This window comes from Salarias fasciatus, chromosome 22 (genome assembly GCF_902148845.1).
Source record: "Salarias fasciatus chromosome 22, fSalaFa1.1, whole genome shotgun sequence".
NCBI classification, from domain to species: Eukaryota; Metazoa; Chordata; class Actinopteri; order Blenniiformes; family Blenniidae; genus Salarias; species Salarias fasciatus.
This window is the reverse complement of record NC_043765.1, coordinates 27314460-27329921: the sequence shown is the minus strand read 5'-3', so window position 1 is coordinate 27329921 and position 15462 is coordinate 27314460. Positions and strand designations below refer to the sequence as shown.

At 44.4% G+C, this 15462-nt stretch overlaps 1 protein-coding gene across 8 annotated transcripts in view; it reads right to left on the bottom strand.

Annotated features, from left to right (window-relative positions):
* Window positions 1-11094: 11094 nt before the first annotated feature.
* LOC115408965 (tripartite motif-containing protein 16-like) overlaps window positions 11095-15462 on the bottom strand; it is a 232283-nt gene continuing 227915 nt past the window's right edge. For 7 of the 8 annotated variants that reach the window (XM_030119904.1, XM_030119908.1, XM_030119903.1 and 4 more), the window contains one exon: window positions 11095-13554. In XM_030119904.1, coding sequence (XP_029975764.1) covers window positions 11752-13380 — 1629 coding nt within the window. In that variant the 5' untranslated portion in view covers window positions 13381-13554 and the 3' untranslated portion in view covers window positions 11095-11751. Of the gene's footprint in view, window positions 13555-13649; window positions 14270-15462 lie in introns of those variants that run through there. The other variant, XM_030119906.1, reaches the window with a different exon arrangement.

The following is a 15462-nucleotide window of genomic DNA, read 5'->3' as shown; positions in this document are numbered from 1 at the left end:
GTTGTCAATATAGACCTCAGTAAACCTCCTCTGGCGTCGAAAAACACCCTGCAGTATGACGGAGGGAAAACTCTCTGTTTAGGCAAAAGATGTGTCTGTGGCTCCATCAACGACTCCAGCAGGATGAAGAAATGCCTGAAGACCAGGAGAGCAAAGCTCCAGGTTCCTCCACCTGCTCCTGTCTGGAAGTGGATCACTGAGATGAGGTTCATCAGCTCATCCACAACACTGAGGACGGTCCAGAACCCTGCAGAACCAGACTGAAGCTCCTCACTCCATCGAGGAGCTTTTTCCTGGAGAAGCATCTGTAACAATATAACGGTGTTCTCCCTGGTGAACCCTGAAGACTGGAGTCACATCACCACCTTATCATTGACCCATTCATGTTGTTGTTGTTGTTCCTGGTAAATAAAAGAAAGAACTGTACAATGTTTAAAAACATGTCATTTTTTAACCTTCCTGATGTTTCTAACTGATTTTTGCTTTTATTCTTGAAGGTTCTGTTGAAGTTTGCTAAATAAAGTTTCCTTGAACTCCTTACTTTCTTTGTTAGACTCCTGTTTAGGTTAATATCGCTCTGCTTAACAGTGTAACACATCAATGTATTTGCTGAAGAGAGAACTGAGCGGTTCTAATTATGTGTTTAACTATATAATGTATATTAGATGTATATATTAGATGTAAAACTGTCATCATGAAGACATGACCAGACAGATGACAAAAGGCACACAGGTATGGCAGGCAGTAAAACATACAGTGAAATAATTGTATTTGTAGAAATGTCTGATCAGCTGCTTTTCTTCTGAGGTCAGTTCCAAGTAGTTAAACAGTAACTGAAAGGCTGTATTGGAGGGCAGGAGGCTGGAAGTAATAACACTGTATTATATACAGCATTTATCACAACATTTATGACAAGCATAGACCTTTTTCACAAAAACTGGAAATACGCATCCCGTGGGTGACTTTTCTTCCGGTCCAGCGCCAAGTCCATTCATTTTCTCCGAGATGGGTCGCGTTTTCAGTGCTTGTCTCCAACATTTCCCCAGCATTTCCTTCGCTGATGTGGAAAGGATGGTGGAAGAGAAATCGGTGACAAAAAAGTCAAAGATGAAGAAAGGATACAAGTTTTTCCACGAAAACTTCATAGAAAAACACGAACGTAAGTAGAGAGTTAGCATGTTAGCCCAAGTGCTACTGAACCCTGGCGACTGTATTTAGGCATACTTTTTCATGTGTAGATCCTGATAACCGTATCCGAACATTTAAGTTTCATTTGCAGCATGACGACAACCGTTTGTTCTCTTTCTGGCTGTTTCAGTGAACGTCTTTCAGATATGATATTAGACGAATGTTATCGTTGATTAGCCCAACAGCTAACAGCGTTAGCTCTCAGCTAACGTGTTTTAGTGCGTGTCTTATCATCATCATAGTATCAAATGCATTAAAAAGCCAGGTGACAGTGAGGGCAAGGTGCTGCCGGTCGCAGAGGAAAAGCCAGGAGCCTCATGAACCAGAGGTTTGACCACAGAGAGCAGAAGTTCCTGCTGCTGCAGCTCTCTGCTGACATGCTGTCCGTCCCAGCCTTATCTTATACAGCAGCCTCGACTCCGCTCTTTTTCTTTGTCCTTTTATTTCAGTTCATTCCAGAGGTTATAAGTCTCTACTGCTGTTATCTGCTTTTATAATAGATCTGTGGCCAGAAGAGAGCATCCCCACTCAACCAAACCAGCTGTGTGTGGTGTGTTTCTATTGTACTGAATAAAGTCGTGTCTGTGTGTGTGTGAAAATCTATTGTAAAAGTTAGTTATTTTGGGGGATAAAAAAGGGTCGCGTTGGGTGCACTACAGAGTCCCCTCACCATCAGCTGTTACCATCTCTTACCACTGACAGTGACGTATCTCCATGATGTCATGTTCATTATTCTTATCCATGTTTGTACAGATGACGCTTGCTGTTGACAGTGGACGTCTGATGGCGTTTTCCTGTAGCTGTGCAGCAGGAAGAGGGTTTTTCAACCACACTGTGGCCCTGCTTCATCAGACAGCGCATTATACACAGTCTGGCCTGCAGACTGTCCTCCATCTCTGGCCTGCATGAGCTACAGCAGTGGCATAGAGCGAGAACTCAGGTGGTGTTTAATAAGGTCGTTTATTTACTCTGTTTTCATTAAGTGCTTGTGTTTACCATGTGTTGTCTTTTTTGTTTGTGTCCTGAAATTATTAAAAAAAACAACACACACAGACACAGACTGTGTATTACTACAATTCTTTGCAAAAATTAGCATATTTCACTATTGGTTTCAGGGAATTCATCCAGAACCTGTGAGTGATGTGGTGTGAAAGCCAACAGCAGCTGGTGAGGTGGTCTTCAGTCCACACTGTACCAGGCATATACAGGTAATAATATTCAACATTTTACTTTTGTGACAGCTAAATGCTCATGCCTTTGTGTAATGATGGCCAGATGTAACTACTGTAACTACATTTTCCCAAAATAGAAGCACAAATAAGTAGAGGCTTTATGTATCTTTTTTTAGGACCGTTTCCCGACCCTGACTTGATGGCGGCTGGACCCAGGCTGCATGAGGAACAACCCCAGCCCCTCAGTGCTCCTGTGTTGGATGGCTTGTCTGAAATAGAGCAGGTTCCATGGCCCTGTCCCACGTGGATGATGCCCCATGTCTTACCTTTGTCCACATGAAACATCCAGTGATCTGATCCAGCACCACTTGGCTCCTGAATTCCCAGTTCTTCCTCTTCCTTGGTCTCAGGATTCCCTCTCTAACTTATACTTCTGTTGTCTGTTATAAATATTTGCTGCACTGCTGTAACATGATTATTTTTGATATTTTATCACATTGGTTATTGTTTTACAGTTTCGCATAGTGATCCAACATTGTACATTCTTGTAAATGCAAATTACACAGCTCATTTGATATTTCATTCGTTAAATAAATTGTTCAGAATATAGCCTCGGCCTGTATTGTACTGTGTGTGTGTTTAAATCAAATGAATGCTTATTGATAAAATATCTTAAGCCTCAGTTGAATTAATTGTGCTTGTTGCAGTGTGTATGATTTCACTTTTTCAGATGTGGTTGCACGGCTAAATTCAAATCCTCTCCCCACAAAGGAACAGTAACAAAAGAATGTGTTACATGGAAATCAATCAAACTTTATTTATACATCAATTCGACTGAAGACGGCTGGATGGCAGGGAAACACTCTGCAGTTTGGCTTCCAGGTCTCTGATGTGATCTGCCACCTCATCCAGAACACCTGTGGTGATTCAGAAGAAAGATTAATTCTGGTCTTTATACAATTTATTAAAATAATAGCCTGTTGACACACACACACACACACACACACACACACACACAGTCAGACACAGACTCACACTTTATTAAAATAATAGACCCTGTTGACAGACAGACACACACACACTTATATAAGAAAAATAAAATGTGTATGTAATCCGTTGTTTACAACAGATGGAGTTTCTTCCCTGCAGGAGGCGGGTCGCAGAGTCATGGTCCAGTTTATCCTCCATCGCTGCAGTTTCTCTCTGTTTGCTCTCCGGTTCCTGGACAGACGGCTCCACAGACTGCCGTGTGGAGCAGCGGCCGACACGGACTCCTGGTAGGAAGCGGTGTGAACTCATTCCAGCTGAAGAGACTTGGAACAGCATCGGCTTTACGGCGGCTAACACTTAGCTCCTGGACGTAGCCGCCGGAGTGACATGTCAGCTGCAGACGTGCTGCTCCCCTCGTTAAGAACAAATCTGGGCCCCTCCCCGCCGAATCGCCTGAATCCACTTCTGTCTGACCTCTCCGTTCTTTGGAAACGAGTAAAAATGAAGATAAGGCTGCTTCAGCCCATTAGAAAAGCAACCAGGTGCTCGACAGCATCGTTTGTTTTTAGCTTGTGGCAGGGCTACCGGAAGCAAAGTCACCCACGGATGGCGTATTTCCGGCTAAAAAACCAGGAAGTGTGAAAAAGGTCTATAGTGGCAACAGAGAGGTGTTCCCTGCGTTGTTTTCGGCAGCCTATTTTGATTTAGTTTTAGTCTTAGTCTTTTGGACGAAATGCTCATTAGTTTTAGTCACATTTTAGTCTTTTCTACACTTCATAGTTTTAGTCTAGTTTTAGTCATAAAAAGGAAAAAGACAAATGAAATTGTAAACAAAACAAGCATAATAAAATATACTTAAATGGCAAAAAAAAAAAAAAAACGACCGAACACATTGATGCCTTTGAATATCAAATAATAAACTGGACTGGTTTGATACTAACTCAGCGCAGTGCTGATATGAGCTCTGCAGACAGACTGAGAGGACTAAAGGAGTTTTGCTGATACTTTCAAGTTATTTTGATAATGTCCAGACTGATATAAAGGCTGAGATCTTTTATTCAAACTGCTCTGTTATGTTTCTGTTCCTGATTTGAACTGAGCCTGTTATTATTTTGGAGGAATGATAAAACCAGTATTAAGATGGTTGTTAGGAAAATACGAGCATTAAAAATACTGAAATAAACTAAATGAATTCCTTGGCCACACCTGATGGTGTGAAACACTGGAAGTCTCCAAAACTGAAATGACAAACAGAACTTGAGTTTGATCAACTTTGTAAGTATTCCTGACCTGAATTTTCTCCATACAAATATTAAACAAAAGTCAAAATGCATTTCTTCAAAATAAGACAACGCCTGAATTATTTAAAAAAAGAAAGAAAGAAAGAAAGTAAAGATGTATTAGGTAGGCTACTTGGGGAAAACTCTTCACTAATCAGTGGTGGCTCCTATTGCAGCTTCACAGTAAGAACAAACAGTCAAACAGCTGATCAGATCCTCCGTCTCCACTACGAGGCGTTCTGTTTGATTTTCTGCTGGATTCTGATTTAAATACATCCATAAATCTCTGCGTCTTTTCCTCTCGCCGAGCTCCGGCCAAAGTTGCTGCCGCTCTGCAGTGCGCCGGTGCTGCAGCGCAGGCTGGTCAAACAGGAAGCAGCTCGTGATTCATGATATTTTCAGAGTAAAGCAGCCGGTCTGTGTGAAAAGCTGGGAGAATCGCATTGGTTTTCATTTATTTTGAAAGTCAAAATACTGACATTTTGGTCTCGTCTGGTCTCGTTAACGAAAACAACAGATACGTCTCGTCACATTTCCGTCTTTAAAGAGATATTTTTAGCTCGTCACGTCTCGTTTTAGTCATGGAAAAAAGGGGCGTGGACGAAATGTTTTCGTCGTCGTCATCGTTGACGAAAACATCACTGGGTGTTACTTGCTTTGTCTTCTGCAGCTGTTTATCCTCGTTATGGTCACTATGTGAAGGTTTGTATGCTCAGGAAGTGTTTTCTGTTGTGTGTGTAATGTTTTGGTGCTGTCTCATGGGTTTGGCCCAATTGGGCTGGTTTTTATAAAAATGGGCGGGTTTTCAGCTGTGCTTGGGCTGGAAACTGCCATGAGGATCTGGCAACACTGGTTTTCACTTGCAGACCTTCACAACAAATGAATATCACCGACATTCAGTCCTTAAAGTACTATGTCAAGAAAAAAAATCCTCACCTCAACAATTAAAGGTGCTGTAGGCAGGATTCAGCATCTCCGCCATCTTGCTCAGGGTTACCTCAGCAAGATGGCGGTTTGAAACCCAGCGCAGCCAATCCTGTCCTGTTTTCTCTGACATCACGCCCTCACGCAAGTTAAGCCCCTCCCACAAGAACGTGCGACGAACGCCCCTCGACCAATCAGGATAGAGCCTCAGGGGCTCTTCTGATTGGTCAAAGATACCTGGAGCTGTGGAGATTCCTTTTCAGCTCAGAACAGAGACAGATGGAAACACTGCGCCCTCGCGGTAGAGCAGTTATGCTCCACTCCTAAAGGATTATCAATGGATACTCTAACATTTAATCCAAAGAAAACACAGAAAAATTAGCATTGACTAGCAAAATCCTGCCTACAGCAGCTTTAAACTGTTAGCTTTATTACATTAAGTGCACATTTGAAGCTTTTAGCTTTTTGCATCAACCAGCATAACAGCAGAACAGTCTCCCTATAAACTACTTTAAATCATTTTACGTGAAGAGTACTGCAACAAATGGTCAAATGGAACCGTGTAGCAAAAATGACCAAGCCAGCTCAAGCTAATATGCTTCAACACAAAGTTAAACTTTTGCCCACAGCTGCACATAATTTTGACTTGTGAAAAGAATCGAAAAAATGTTCATCCTGAACACAATCACATGATATCCTATTCTTACTTTTGCAAGATTCTATTTACCTTCTTAACAAAGCCTGGGTGAGGGTGGATGACGGGGGGGGGTGGAGCACTAGGTGATGCCACATGGAGTAAGCCCCGCCCTCCAGTTCGGTGCTCTGAGATTAAAAATCCTGATGAAACCTAATTCTTCTCTTCTCGTTACTGTTTCCTCCATCTTGAATGAACACACCGATGTGTCGGCCTGTTTTAACTTCTATTTATTTTCAGATTTTTCTCAGATGTTTAACTGAACAGATCAAAGATCTCGAAGTCTCAACTGAAAAAGAAAATAAATACTGTATTATACCATAAGATTACGGTGGCTTGCTGTAAAAAAACCCCAAAATACTGCTTTGTACCGTAAATAGTTTACAGCAGCTTACCGTTAATATTTTGTCTCTGAAAGACGTCAGAATTTACAGTATTCAGCTGTATGAATGGAAAACAGTATACTACTGTTCAAAGTATCCAGTATTTTTACAGTCATTTGTTCCAGTGTAGGACCGGGGAACACAGGTACGCTCCCATCTGGTCACGTGACCAGACAGCCGCTCGCGCTGCGCTCCTAGCTAAGCTACTCGTTCAAACAAGACATCAACCATGAAGCTCCAGGTCCGTTCTCCACCTCTAACTGTCAGTCTCCATCATCACACAGTTTGTCCTCCTTCCCCCCCCCCCCCCCCCCCCCCCCCCCCCCCGCTACGTGAGGAGAAGCGGAGCAGGAGCAGCCGGCACCAAAAAACTCTGCAAATCGTCACGCCGCAGCATCGTGATAAAATAAAAGAGGCTTTTGGCCGAGTTGGTAAGCAGCTTGCAGTCAAGTCGGCACCGAGCAACTCGGCCACCTGAGAGCCCCCCCCCCCCCCCCCCCCCCCCCGCGAGGCCGACTTGGCTTGATGCCGACTGGACTGTAATCCCCCTGGGAAGAGCGCCTGGACCAGGCCGACCAAAGGAAACCAGGAAGTGGTGCCAGGAAGTGGTGGAGGAGTGCAGGAGGCGGGGCTGGAGAAGCTCTGGTGACCCTCTGGAGGAAGCTGGCCAGGACTGGCAGGGCGATCCCTCTGCAGAGCTCCATCACTGCTGGGCCTCACAGGGGAGGAGAAGGGAAGGCATCAGATCCACCACTGGAGCAGAGAAAGCCACAAGCTGGCTGTGGAGGAAGAGGGCAGACCGTGGGCGAGCGCTGCTGGGACACAGGCCGGAGTCTGATCACCTCCGGTCGGGTCGCCTGGGCGACGGTCTGATGCTGAAAGACCCCAAACGCCCAATGAGCCCCGATGACATCACTGATGACATCACTGATGATGAGTCCCAGAGCATCCAGGAGAGGGAGCTTTAACTTTAGTGCTTAACCAGCTAGCTTAGCTTTGTTAGCCACCTAGCTTACCTGTGTTAAAGCAGCGAGCTTCACTTTTGTTAACAACTAGCTTAACTTTTGTTAGCCAACTAGCTTAACTTTGTGAGCCAACTAGCTTAACTGTGTTTAACCAGCTAGCTTAGCTTTGTGAGCAGCCTAGCTTACCTGTGTTTAGCCACCTAGCTTAATGTGTTTAGCCAGCTAGCTTACCTGTGTTTAGCCAGCTAGCTTACTGTGTTTAGCCAGCTAGCTTACTGTGTTTAGCCAGCTAGCTTACCTGTGTTTAGCCAGCTAGCTTACTGTGTTTAGCCAGCTAGCTTACTGTGTTTAGCCACCTAGCTTACTGTGTTTAGCCACCTAGCTTACCTGTGTTTAGCCACCTAGCTTACTGTGTTTAGCCACCTAGCTTACCTGTGTTTAGCCAGCTAGCTTACCTGTGTTTAGCCACCTAGCTTACCTGTGTTTAGCCACCTAGCTTACCTGTGTTTAGCCACCTAGCTTACCTGTGTTTAGCCACCTAGCTTAATGTGTTTAGCCAGCTAGCTTAATGTGTTTAGCCAGCTAGCTTACTGTGTTTAGCCAGCTAGCTTACCTGTGTTTAGCCAGCTAGCTTACTGTATTTAGCCAGCTAGCTTACTGTGTTTAGCCAGCTAGCTTACTGTGTTTTGCCAGCTAGCTTACTGTGTTTAGCCAGCTAGCTTACTGTGTTTAGCCAGCTAGCTTACTGTGTTTAGCCAGCTAGTTTACCTGTGTTTAGCCAGCTAGCTTACCTGTGTTTAGCCAGCTGGCTTACTGTGTTTAGATAGCTAGCTTACTGTGTTTAGCCAGCTAGCTTACCTGTGTTTAGCCAGCTAGCTTACTGTGTTTAGCCAGCTAGCTTACCTGTGTTTAGCCAGCTAGCTTACGGTGTTTAGCCAGCTAGCTTACCTGTGTTTAGCCAGCTAGCTTACCTGTGTTTAACCAGCTAGCTTACCTGTGTTTAGCCAGCTAGCTTACTGTGTTTAGCCAGCTAGCTTACTGTGTTTAGCCAGCTAGCTTAACTGTTGTTAGCCAACTAGCTTAACTTTTGTTAGCCAACTAGCTTAACTGTTGTTAGCCAGCTAGCTTAACTGTTGTTAGCCAACTACCTTAACTGTTGTTAGCCACCTAGCTTACTGTGTTCAGCCAACTAGCTTAACTTTTGTTAGCCAGCTAGCTTACTGTGTTTAGCCAGCTAGCTTACCTGTGTTTAGCCAGCTAGCTTACCTGTGTTTAGCCAGCTAGCTTACCTGTGTTTAACCACCTAGCTTACTGTGTTTAGCCAGCTAGCTTACCTGTGTTTAGCCACCTAGCTTACCTGTGTTTAGCCAGCTAGCTTACTGTGTTTAGCCACCTAGCTTAATGTGTTTAGCCAACTAGCTTAACTTTTGTTAGCCAACTAGCTTAACTGTTGTTAGCCAACTAGCTTAACTGTTGTTAGCCAACTAGCTTAACATTTGTTAGCCAGCTAGCTTAACTGTTGTTAGCCAGCTAGCTTAACTGTTGTTAGTCGACTAGCTTAACTGTTGTTAGCCAGCTAGCTTAACTGTTGTTAGCCAGCTAGCTTAACTGTTGTTAGCCAACTAGCTTAACTGTTGTTAGCCAGCTAGCTTAACTGTTGTTAGCCAACTAGCTTAACATTTGTTAGCCAGCTAGCTTAACTGTTGTTAGACAACTAGCTTAACTGTTGTTAGTCAACTAGCTTAACTGTTGTTAGCCAGCTAGCTTAACTGTTGTTAGACAACTAGCTTAACTGTTGTTAGTCAACTAGCTTAACTGTTGTTAGTCAACTAGCTTAACTGTTGTTAGCCAGCTAGCTTAACTGTTGTTAGTCAACTAGCTTAACTTTTGTTAGCCAGCTAGCTTAACTGTTGTTAGTCAACTAGCTTAACTGTTGTTAGTCAACTAGCTTAACTGTTGTTAGCCAACTAGCTTAACTGTTGTTAGCCAACTAGCTTAACTTTTGTTAGCCAACTAGCTTAACTGTTGTTAGACAACTAGCTTAACTTTTGTTAGCCAACTAGCTTAACTGTTGTTAGCCAACCAGCTTAACTGTTGTTAGTCAACTAGCTTAACTGTTGTTAGTCAACTAGCTTAACTGTTGTTAGCCAGCTAGCTTAACTGTTGTTAGTCAACTAGCTTAACTTTTGTTAGCCAGCTAGCTTAACTGTTGTTAGTCAACTAGCTTAACTGTTGTTAGTCAACTAGCTTAACTGTTGTTAGCCAACTAGCTTAACTGTTGTTAGCCAACTAGCTTAACTGTTGTTAGCCAACTAGCTTAACTTTTGTTAGCCAACTAGCTTAACATTTGTTAGCCAACTAGCTTAACTGTTGTTAGTCAACTAGCTTAACTGTTGTTAGTCAACTAGCTTAACTGTTGTTAGCCAACTAGCTTAACTCTTGTTAGCCAGCTAGCTTAACTGTTGTTAGCCAGCTAGCTTAACTGTTGTTAGCCAACTAGCTTAACTGTTGTTAGCCAACTAGCTTAACTGTTGTTAGCCAGCTAGCTTAACTGTTGTTAGCCAGCTAGCTTAACTGTTGTTAGCCAACTAGCTTAACTGTTGTGAGCCAACTAGCTTAACTGTTGTTAGCCAACTAGCTTAACTGTTGTTAGCCAACTAGCTTAACTGTTGTTAGCCAGCTAGCTTAACTGTTGTTAGCCAACTAGCTTAACTGTTGTGAGCCAACTAGCTTAACTGTTGTTAGCCAACTAGCTTAACTGTTGTTAGCCAACTAGCTTAACTGTTGTTAGCCAACTAGCTTAACTGTTGTTAGCCAGCTAGCTTAACTGTTGTTAGCCAACTAGCTTAACTGTTGTGAGCCAACTAGCTTAACTGTTGTTAGCCAACTAGCTTAACTGTTGTTAGCCAACTAGCTTAACTGTTGTTAGCCAACTAGCTTAACTGTTGTTAGCCAGCTAGCTTACCTGTGTTGAACCAGCTAACAGTTCTGTTAGGCTAACCCTGACAAATGCTGATCCAGACTAGAATGATGACTGAATGTATTTTATTAAAGGCTCCATGTTGACTGACTTGGTTTCTCTTGGTGTCACACAAACAACATTTGAAGCAAAAACCTTTGACAAAGAAACAAATCGACAATTAATAAAGCAGCATTTCACTTTATGACTGATTTAATGTCTTTAAAAGAAACCTGTGTGTGTGTGTGTGCGTGTGTGTGTGTGTGTGTGTGTGTGTGTGTGTGTGTGTGTGCGTGTGCGTGTGTGTGTGCGTTCTCGTATTTCTATCCTTGTTGGGGCCAAATGTCCCCACAAGGATAGCAAAACGTGGAACGACGTGCCTTGTGGGGACCTTTTTCCGGTCCTAAGTAGGAGAAACAGTGTTTTCTTGACCATGTTGTTGTTACTGAAAAAAGTAAAAGTGCAAAAACATTTCTTTAGGGTTAGGCTTTGTTTTAGTGTGGGTTAGGGTTAGGGTAAGGGTCAGGGTTAGGGGCTAGACATGAATGGGAGTCAATGGACGGTCCCCACGAGGATAGAAATACGAGACTGCGCGTGTGTGTGTGTGTGTGTGTGTGTGTGTGTGTGTGTGTGTGTGTGTGTGTGTGTGTTGTCGACTGGAGTCATTTCCAGCTAAAAGAATCAAACTTCCTGCCACTTGGTGACAGATGAAGATCCAAAAAGCCAAAACAATCAGTTCACTGTTCAAGAAAATCCACAAACCTTCACTCTGAAGGATCAAATGTCAGAAAAGAATCATGAAAAAAGAAAGACTGATCAATCCAAACATGTGAAAGCTCCTAATTTCCACTTCAAATCCCCCAAAGTGTGAAAAGCTGCAGCTTCCTGTGGTCCATGAAGAAGAACTTCCTGTTTGAGAAGCTTGAAAAATGAGTCCAACTATTAGAAAAGCATCAGTTGAGGAATCAGTGAGGGACTGATGGCTGCAGCGGCCATGTTTTTCTCCACTAACTCAGCTCCTTTCTGTCTCTCCACACTCGTCTCACATCCTTTTGTCCACGTAGAAAGTCTCTGAGAAGACGGCCGACCATCTGTTGGTTTCAATCTTCTTCCTGTCAGAAATCTCATCAACGTCTCAGCTCAGAAAATGTGGAGGCTCCTTTAGAAAACCACACAAGGAGATCTGATGGAGTCCTCTACTCAGGTTTCACAAACTCTGCTGAGGATCCACAATAAACTGTAACTCCAGCATGTAGCGGCTGAGTGAAGGAGGTCTGAACTCTGTGGAGGAGAGTCATGGTTTCAGAGACGCTGTAGAAAGACAGAATACCTGCTCTGTGATCCAGGTACACTCCCACTCTGGAGGACCGAGGAACTGAGACGGGAGTTCTGATGTTGTTGTGCCAAAAACTAAAATGGCCAAAAAAGTCACAACATAATGCCCAAGATTTGTCATTATGTCCAAATCTACATTCCTCTTCACTCCCTGCTCTGCTGATGTTCTTGTATGTGACTGCTGCAGCAACTTCTGTTATTCCTCTCCACTTCACCTCCCAGTAACTACGTCCAGTCAGACTCTCTCTGCTCAGAGCCTGACGCCATCCAGTGAATCTGTCTGGATGATCAGAATAAGGCTGAACTTTCTCTGTTAAAGTTACTCTTCTGTCTCCATGAGATAATTTCAGCTCTCTGTTCACAGAGTTTGGATCCAGAGTGATCTGCTGTGAATATTGTAAGAAGTTTGCTCTGCTCTCTGGCTGTGGTTGTAGCTCTCTCAGGATGCCCTGGAGTTTGTCTCTGCTCTCTGACACAGCTGCTGCCACATCCTCAAAGTATCTGAGAGGAGCAGTCTGGATGCTGGAGGAGTGTGTGGGCTCACTGAGTGCTGACACTGAGGTGTAGCTGTGGAGAAAGTGGGTGTGGTCCTCTGTGTGAGCCAGCTGCTCCAGCTGGACGTCTTTCCTCTTCAGCTCAGCGATCTCCTGCTGCAGCTTCTCCTCAAGCTCTTTGAGTCCACTCACTGCAGTTTGCTGCTGGGATCTGAGCTGCCGCTTCACCTCAAGGCTTCTGTTCTGGAGGAGACGGATCATCTGGGTGAAGCTCTCCTCGCTGTGCTCCACTGCTTCATCAGCAGAGACATTGATGGCAAACATCTGCTGCTGAAGCAGCTTCACGTCTTTCTCTCGCTCCTGGATTCTCTGCTGGATGTTTAGTCGACTCCCCTCCAGCTCCTTCTGCTTCTGGCTCCTTTCTGCTGCGGCTGGGACTGTTTCATGGCCTCTGTGTTGCTCCATGGTGCAGAGGTAACAGATACACTGCTGATCAGTGCGACAGAAAATCTTCTTCACCTCATCGTGAAGAGAGCAGATCTTCTCCTGGAGCTTCTTGGAGGGCTCCACCAGCTGGTGTTTCTTCAATGGAGCTGCTTCGTAGTGACCTTGGAGGTGTTCCTCACAGTAAGAGGCCACACAGACCAGACAGGACTTGACAGCTTTCAGCTTCCTCCCAGAGCAAACATCACAGGCCACATCTTCAGGTCCAGCAGAGCAGAGATCAGCTGCAGCAGCTTGGAGTCCAGTCTTCTTCAGATCCTCCACCAACTCTGCTAACACGACGCTTTTCTTCAGGTCAGGCCTCCTCCAGGACTTGTCCCCACACAGAGGACAGCTGTAGATTCCCTTGTTTTGCTCTTCATCCCAGTGTCTTTTAATACAGTTGCTGCAGTAGCTGTGTCCACAGGGAACCGTCACCGGATCCTTCAGGGGATCCAGACAGATGGAACAAGAGAACTTTAGTGGATCCAGCTGAGCTCCTCCCTGAGCCATTTCCTCCTCTCAACAACAGCCAGTGTTTGAAGAGTTTCTCTTCCTGCTCAGCAGCTTTGAAGCCCAACCCTCCTCTGGTTTCCTGCTCCTGTGAACGCTGGTCTGCCCTGGTTCTGCTGGCGAGCTGCTGCCCCCTGCAGCTCAGAGACGTCAGTGATCCCTCAGCTGTGAGATCTGTGAAAGAGGAGGAGGCAGTGACTCAGTGTGGAGAGAAGGGAGAGGACGTCACAGCTTGATTTCATTCAGGAAATCCAGCAGCTTCACTTCACCTTCCAGCCGTCGTTCAGCTGGAATGTCAAGCTTCAACTTCTGCTTTTCAACTCACTCACTCTTTCTTTGGTCTGTCTCACACTAATAATCCCATCTCATTGCATGAATGTCATGGAAAAAGGCATGAAGAGATCATTGATTGGAATAGATTCAGAGCTGGGCCACACCCTGCTCTGTATATGGATGTGTGGGAAGCAGTGGTTTGTGTTTGCAAAGGTATCAATAAGTTCCAGAACCAAACGAGAAGTGATATTATGATATATTAACAGTTGCAAGACTGGGATTTTAGGTTACTTCTTGATGGGCTGATGAGGGATCATATAGTCCCTGCTTTGGAATGTGGTACCTGAGCAGTCGCTGATTTTAAATGTACCACTCAACGACCACTGTTAGCACTTCTTTTCATTTGTATATTCATCCGATACTGTCCAGCCTGTTGGTTCATGCAGACCTCTCACAGGGAGGGGGAGGCTTCAATGGATCTCCCTCCTTAGTGTGGCAGAGAAGATTTTTTTTATAAACACAATACATTTTTTTAGTCATCACTAATTGTAATTGGAGCTCTATAAACAATAGACACCGTAGATATATAAATGACAGACGCTGCATCGACCGTTGTCTTGGAGCAGCCTCCCGCTCTGCTGATGTGTTTAACCGTGAATGAAACAACCGGCGATGCCATGAATTTTCCCACCTGCTGCTGGAGTCATGGCTGCTCCAGAGAGAAACTCATTCTTTGGCTGGAAACGGAGACATTTTGTATTTAAGTCAGAAGAGCCTCAGAACTTCTCTGTACGATGTAAACTCTGCCTCCAGCTGTGAAAATGCTCTCAACATCCAGGAACTCATCAAACCTGAAGACACATCTGCAGGTATGAAACACACCTGAACTCACAGTGAAGCTAAAGTGTTATTAGCCTGCTAACCTGTCAGTAACCTGCCAGCCTGTCAGTGACCTGTCAGTGACCTGTCAGTGACCTGCTAACCTGTCAGTGACCTGCTAACCGGTCAGTAACCTGCTCTGAGAACCACAGCCTCACCAGGCTGAACTCAGAAGAATCTGATGGAGGCAATAATATCTTCAGCCTGTATGAAGGATTTACTGGAGACTGCATGTTTCCTTCTGTCACTGAGGAATGAATCAACTCTGAACTCTTGAAAAAACACTGTGCATGGCCGACCTGAACACAAACCCTGCTCCTCACTGCAGCAGTACAGCTACACAGCAGACTGAGGATAGAATAGAAATGTGTGTTAACAGTGTCAGTACGGCTCCTGCTGCTGCTGGACTGTAGAGCTACTGGAGGAACACAGTCTGGACTGATGAAGCTGATCCTGAGTCAGAAAAAAAGAAAGTCAGATTCTCAGTAGGTTTAGAGGTCAAAGGTCATGTTGTTGGTATTATTGGGGCTGAACACAGAGTTCAGCAGAGTTCAGGGGTCTATTTCACCAAGCAGGTTGAAAAAACTCAGTGAAATCCTGAACTCTGATCTCCTCTGAAAGGGAAAACTCTGGGTTTTCAGTTACACAGCAGCTGATTTGAGTTGGATTACTCAACTTCAAGGAGTTCCACCTGGAGTTTAGCACGTGCACGACAACTATAAAAAGCCAGCATTAATGGAGCACCGATTCGACGAGTCACCATGGCAACAGAGAAGCGGAGAGCGACATATGGAAGCTGGAACACAGTTTTTCAAAAAAAAATGCCACACTGCTGCAGCAGTGAAGGAGAGGGAGATGGCGTGGCAGGAAATTGCTGCCCGTGTCAATGCGCAAGTTTAAATGTAGTGCTTTATATCAGAATATTATTTA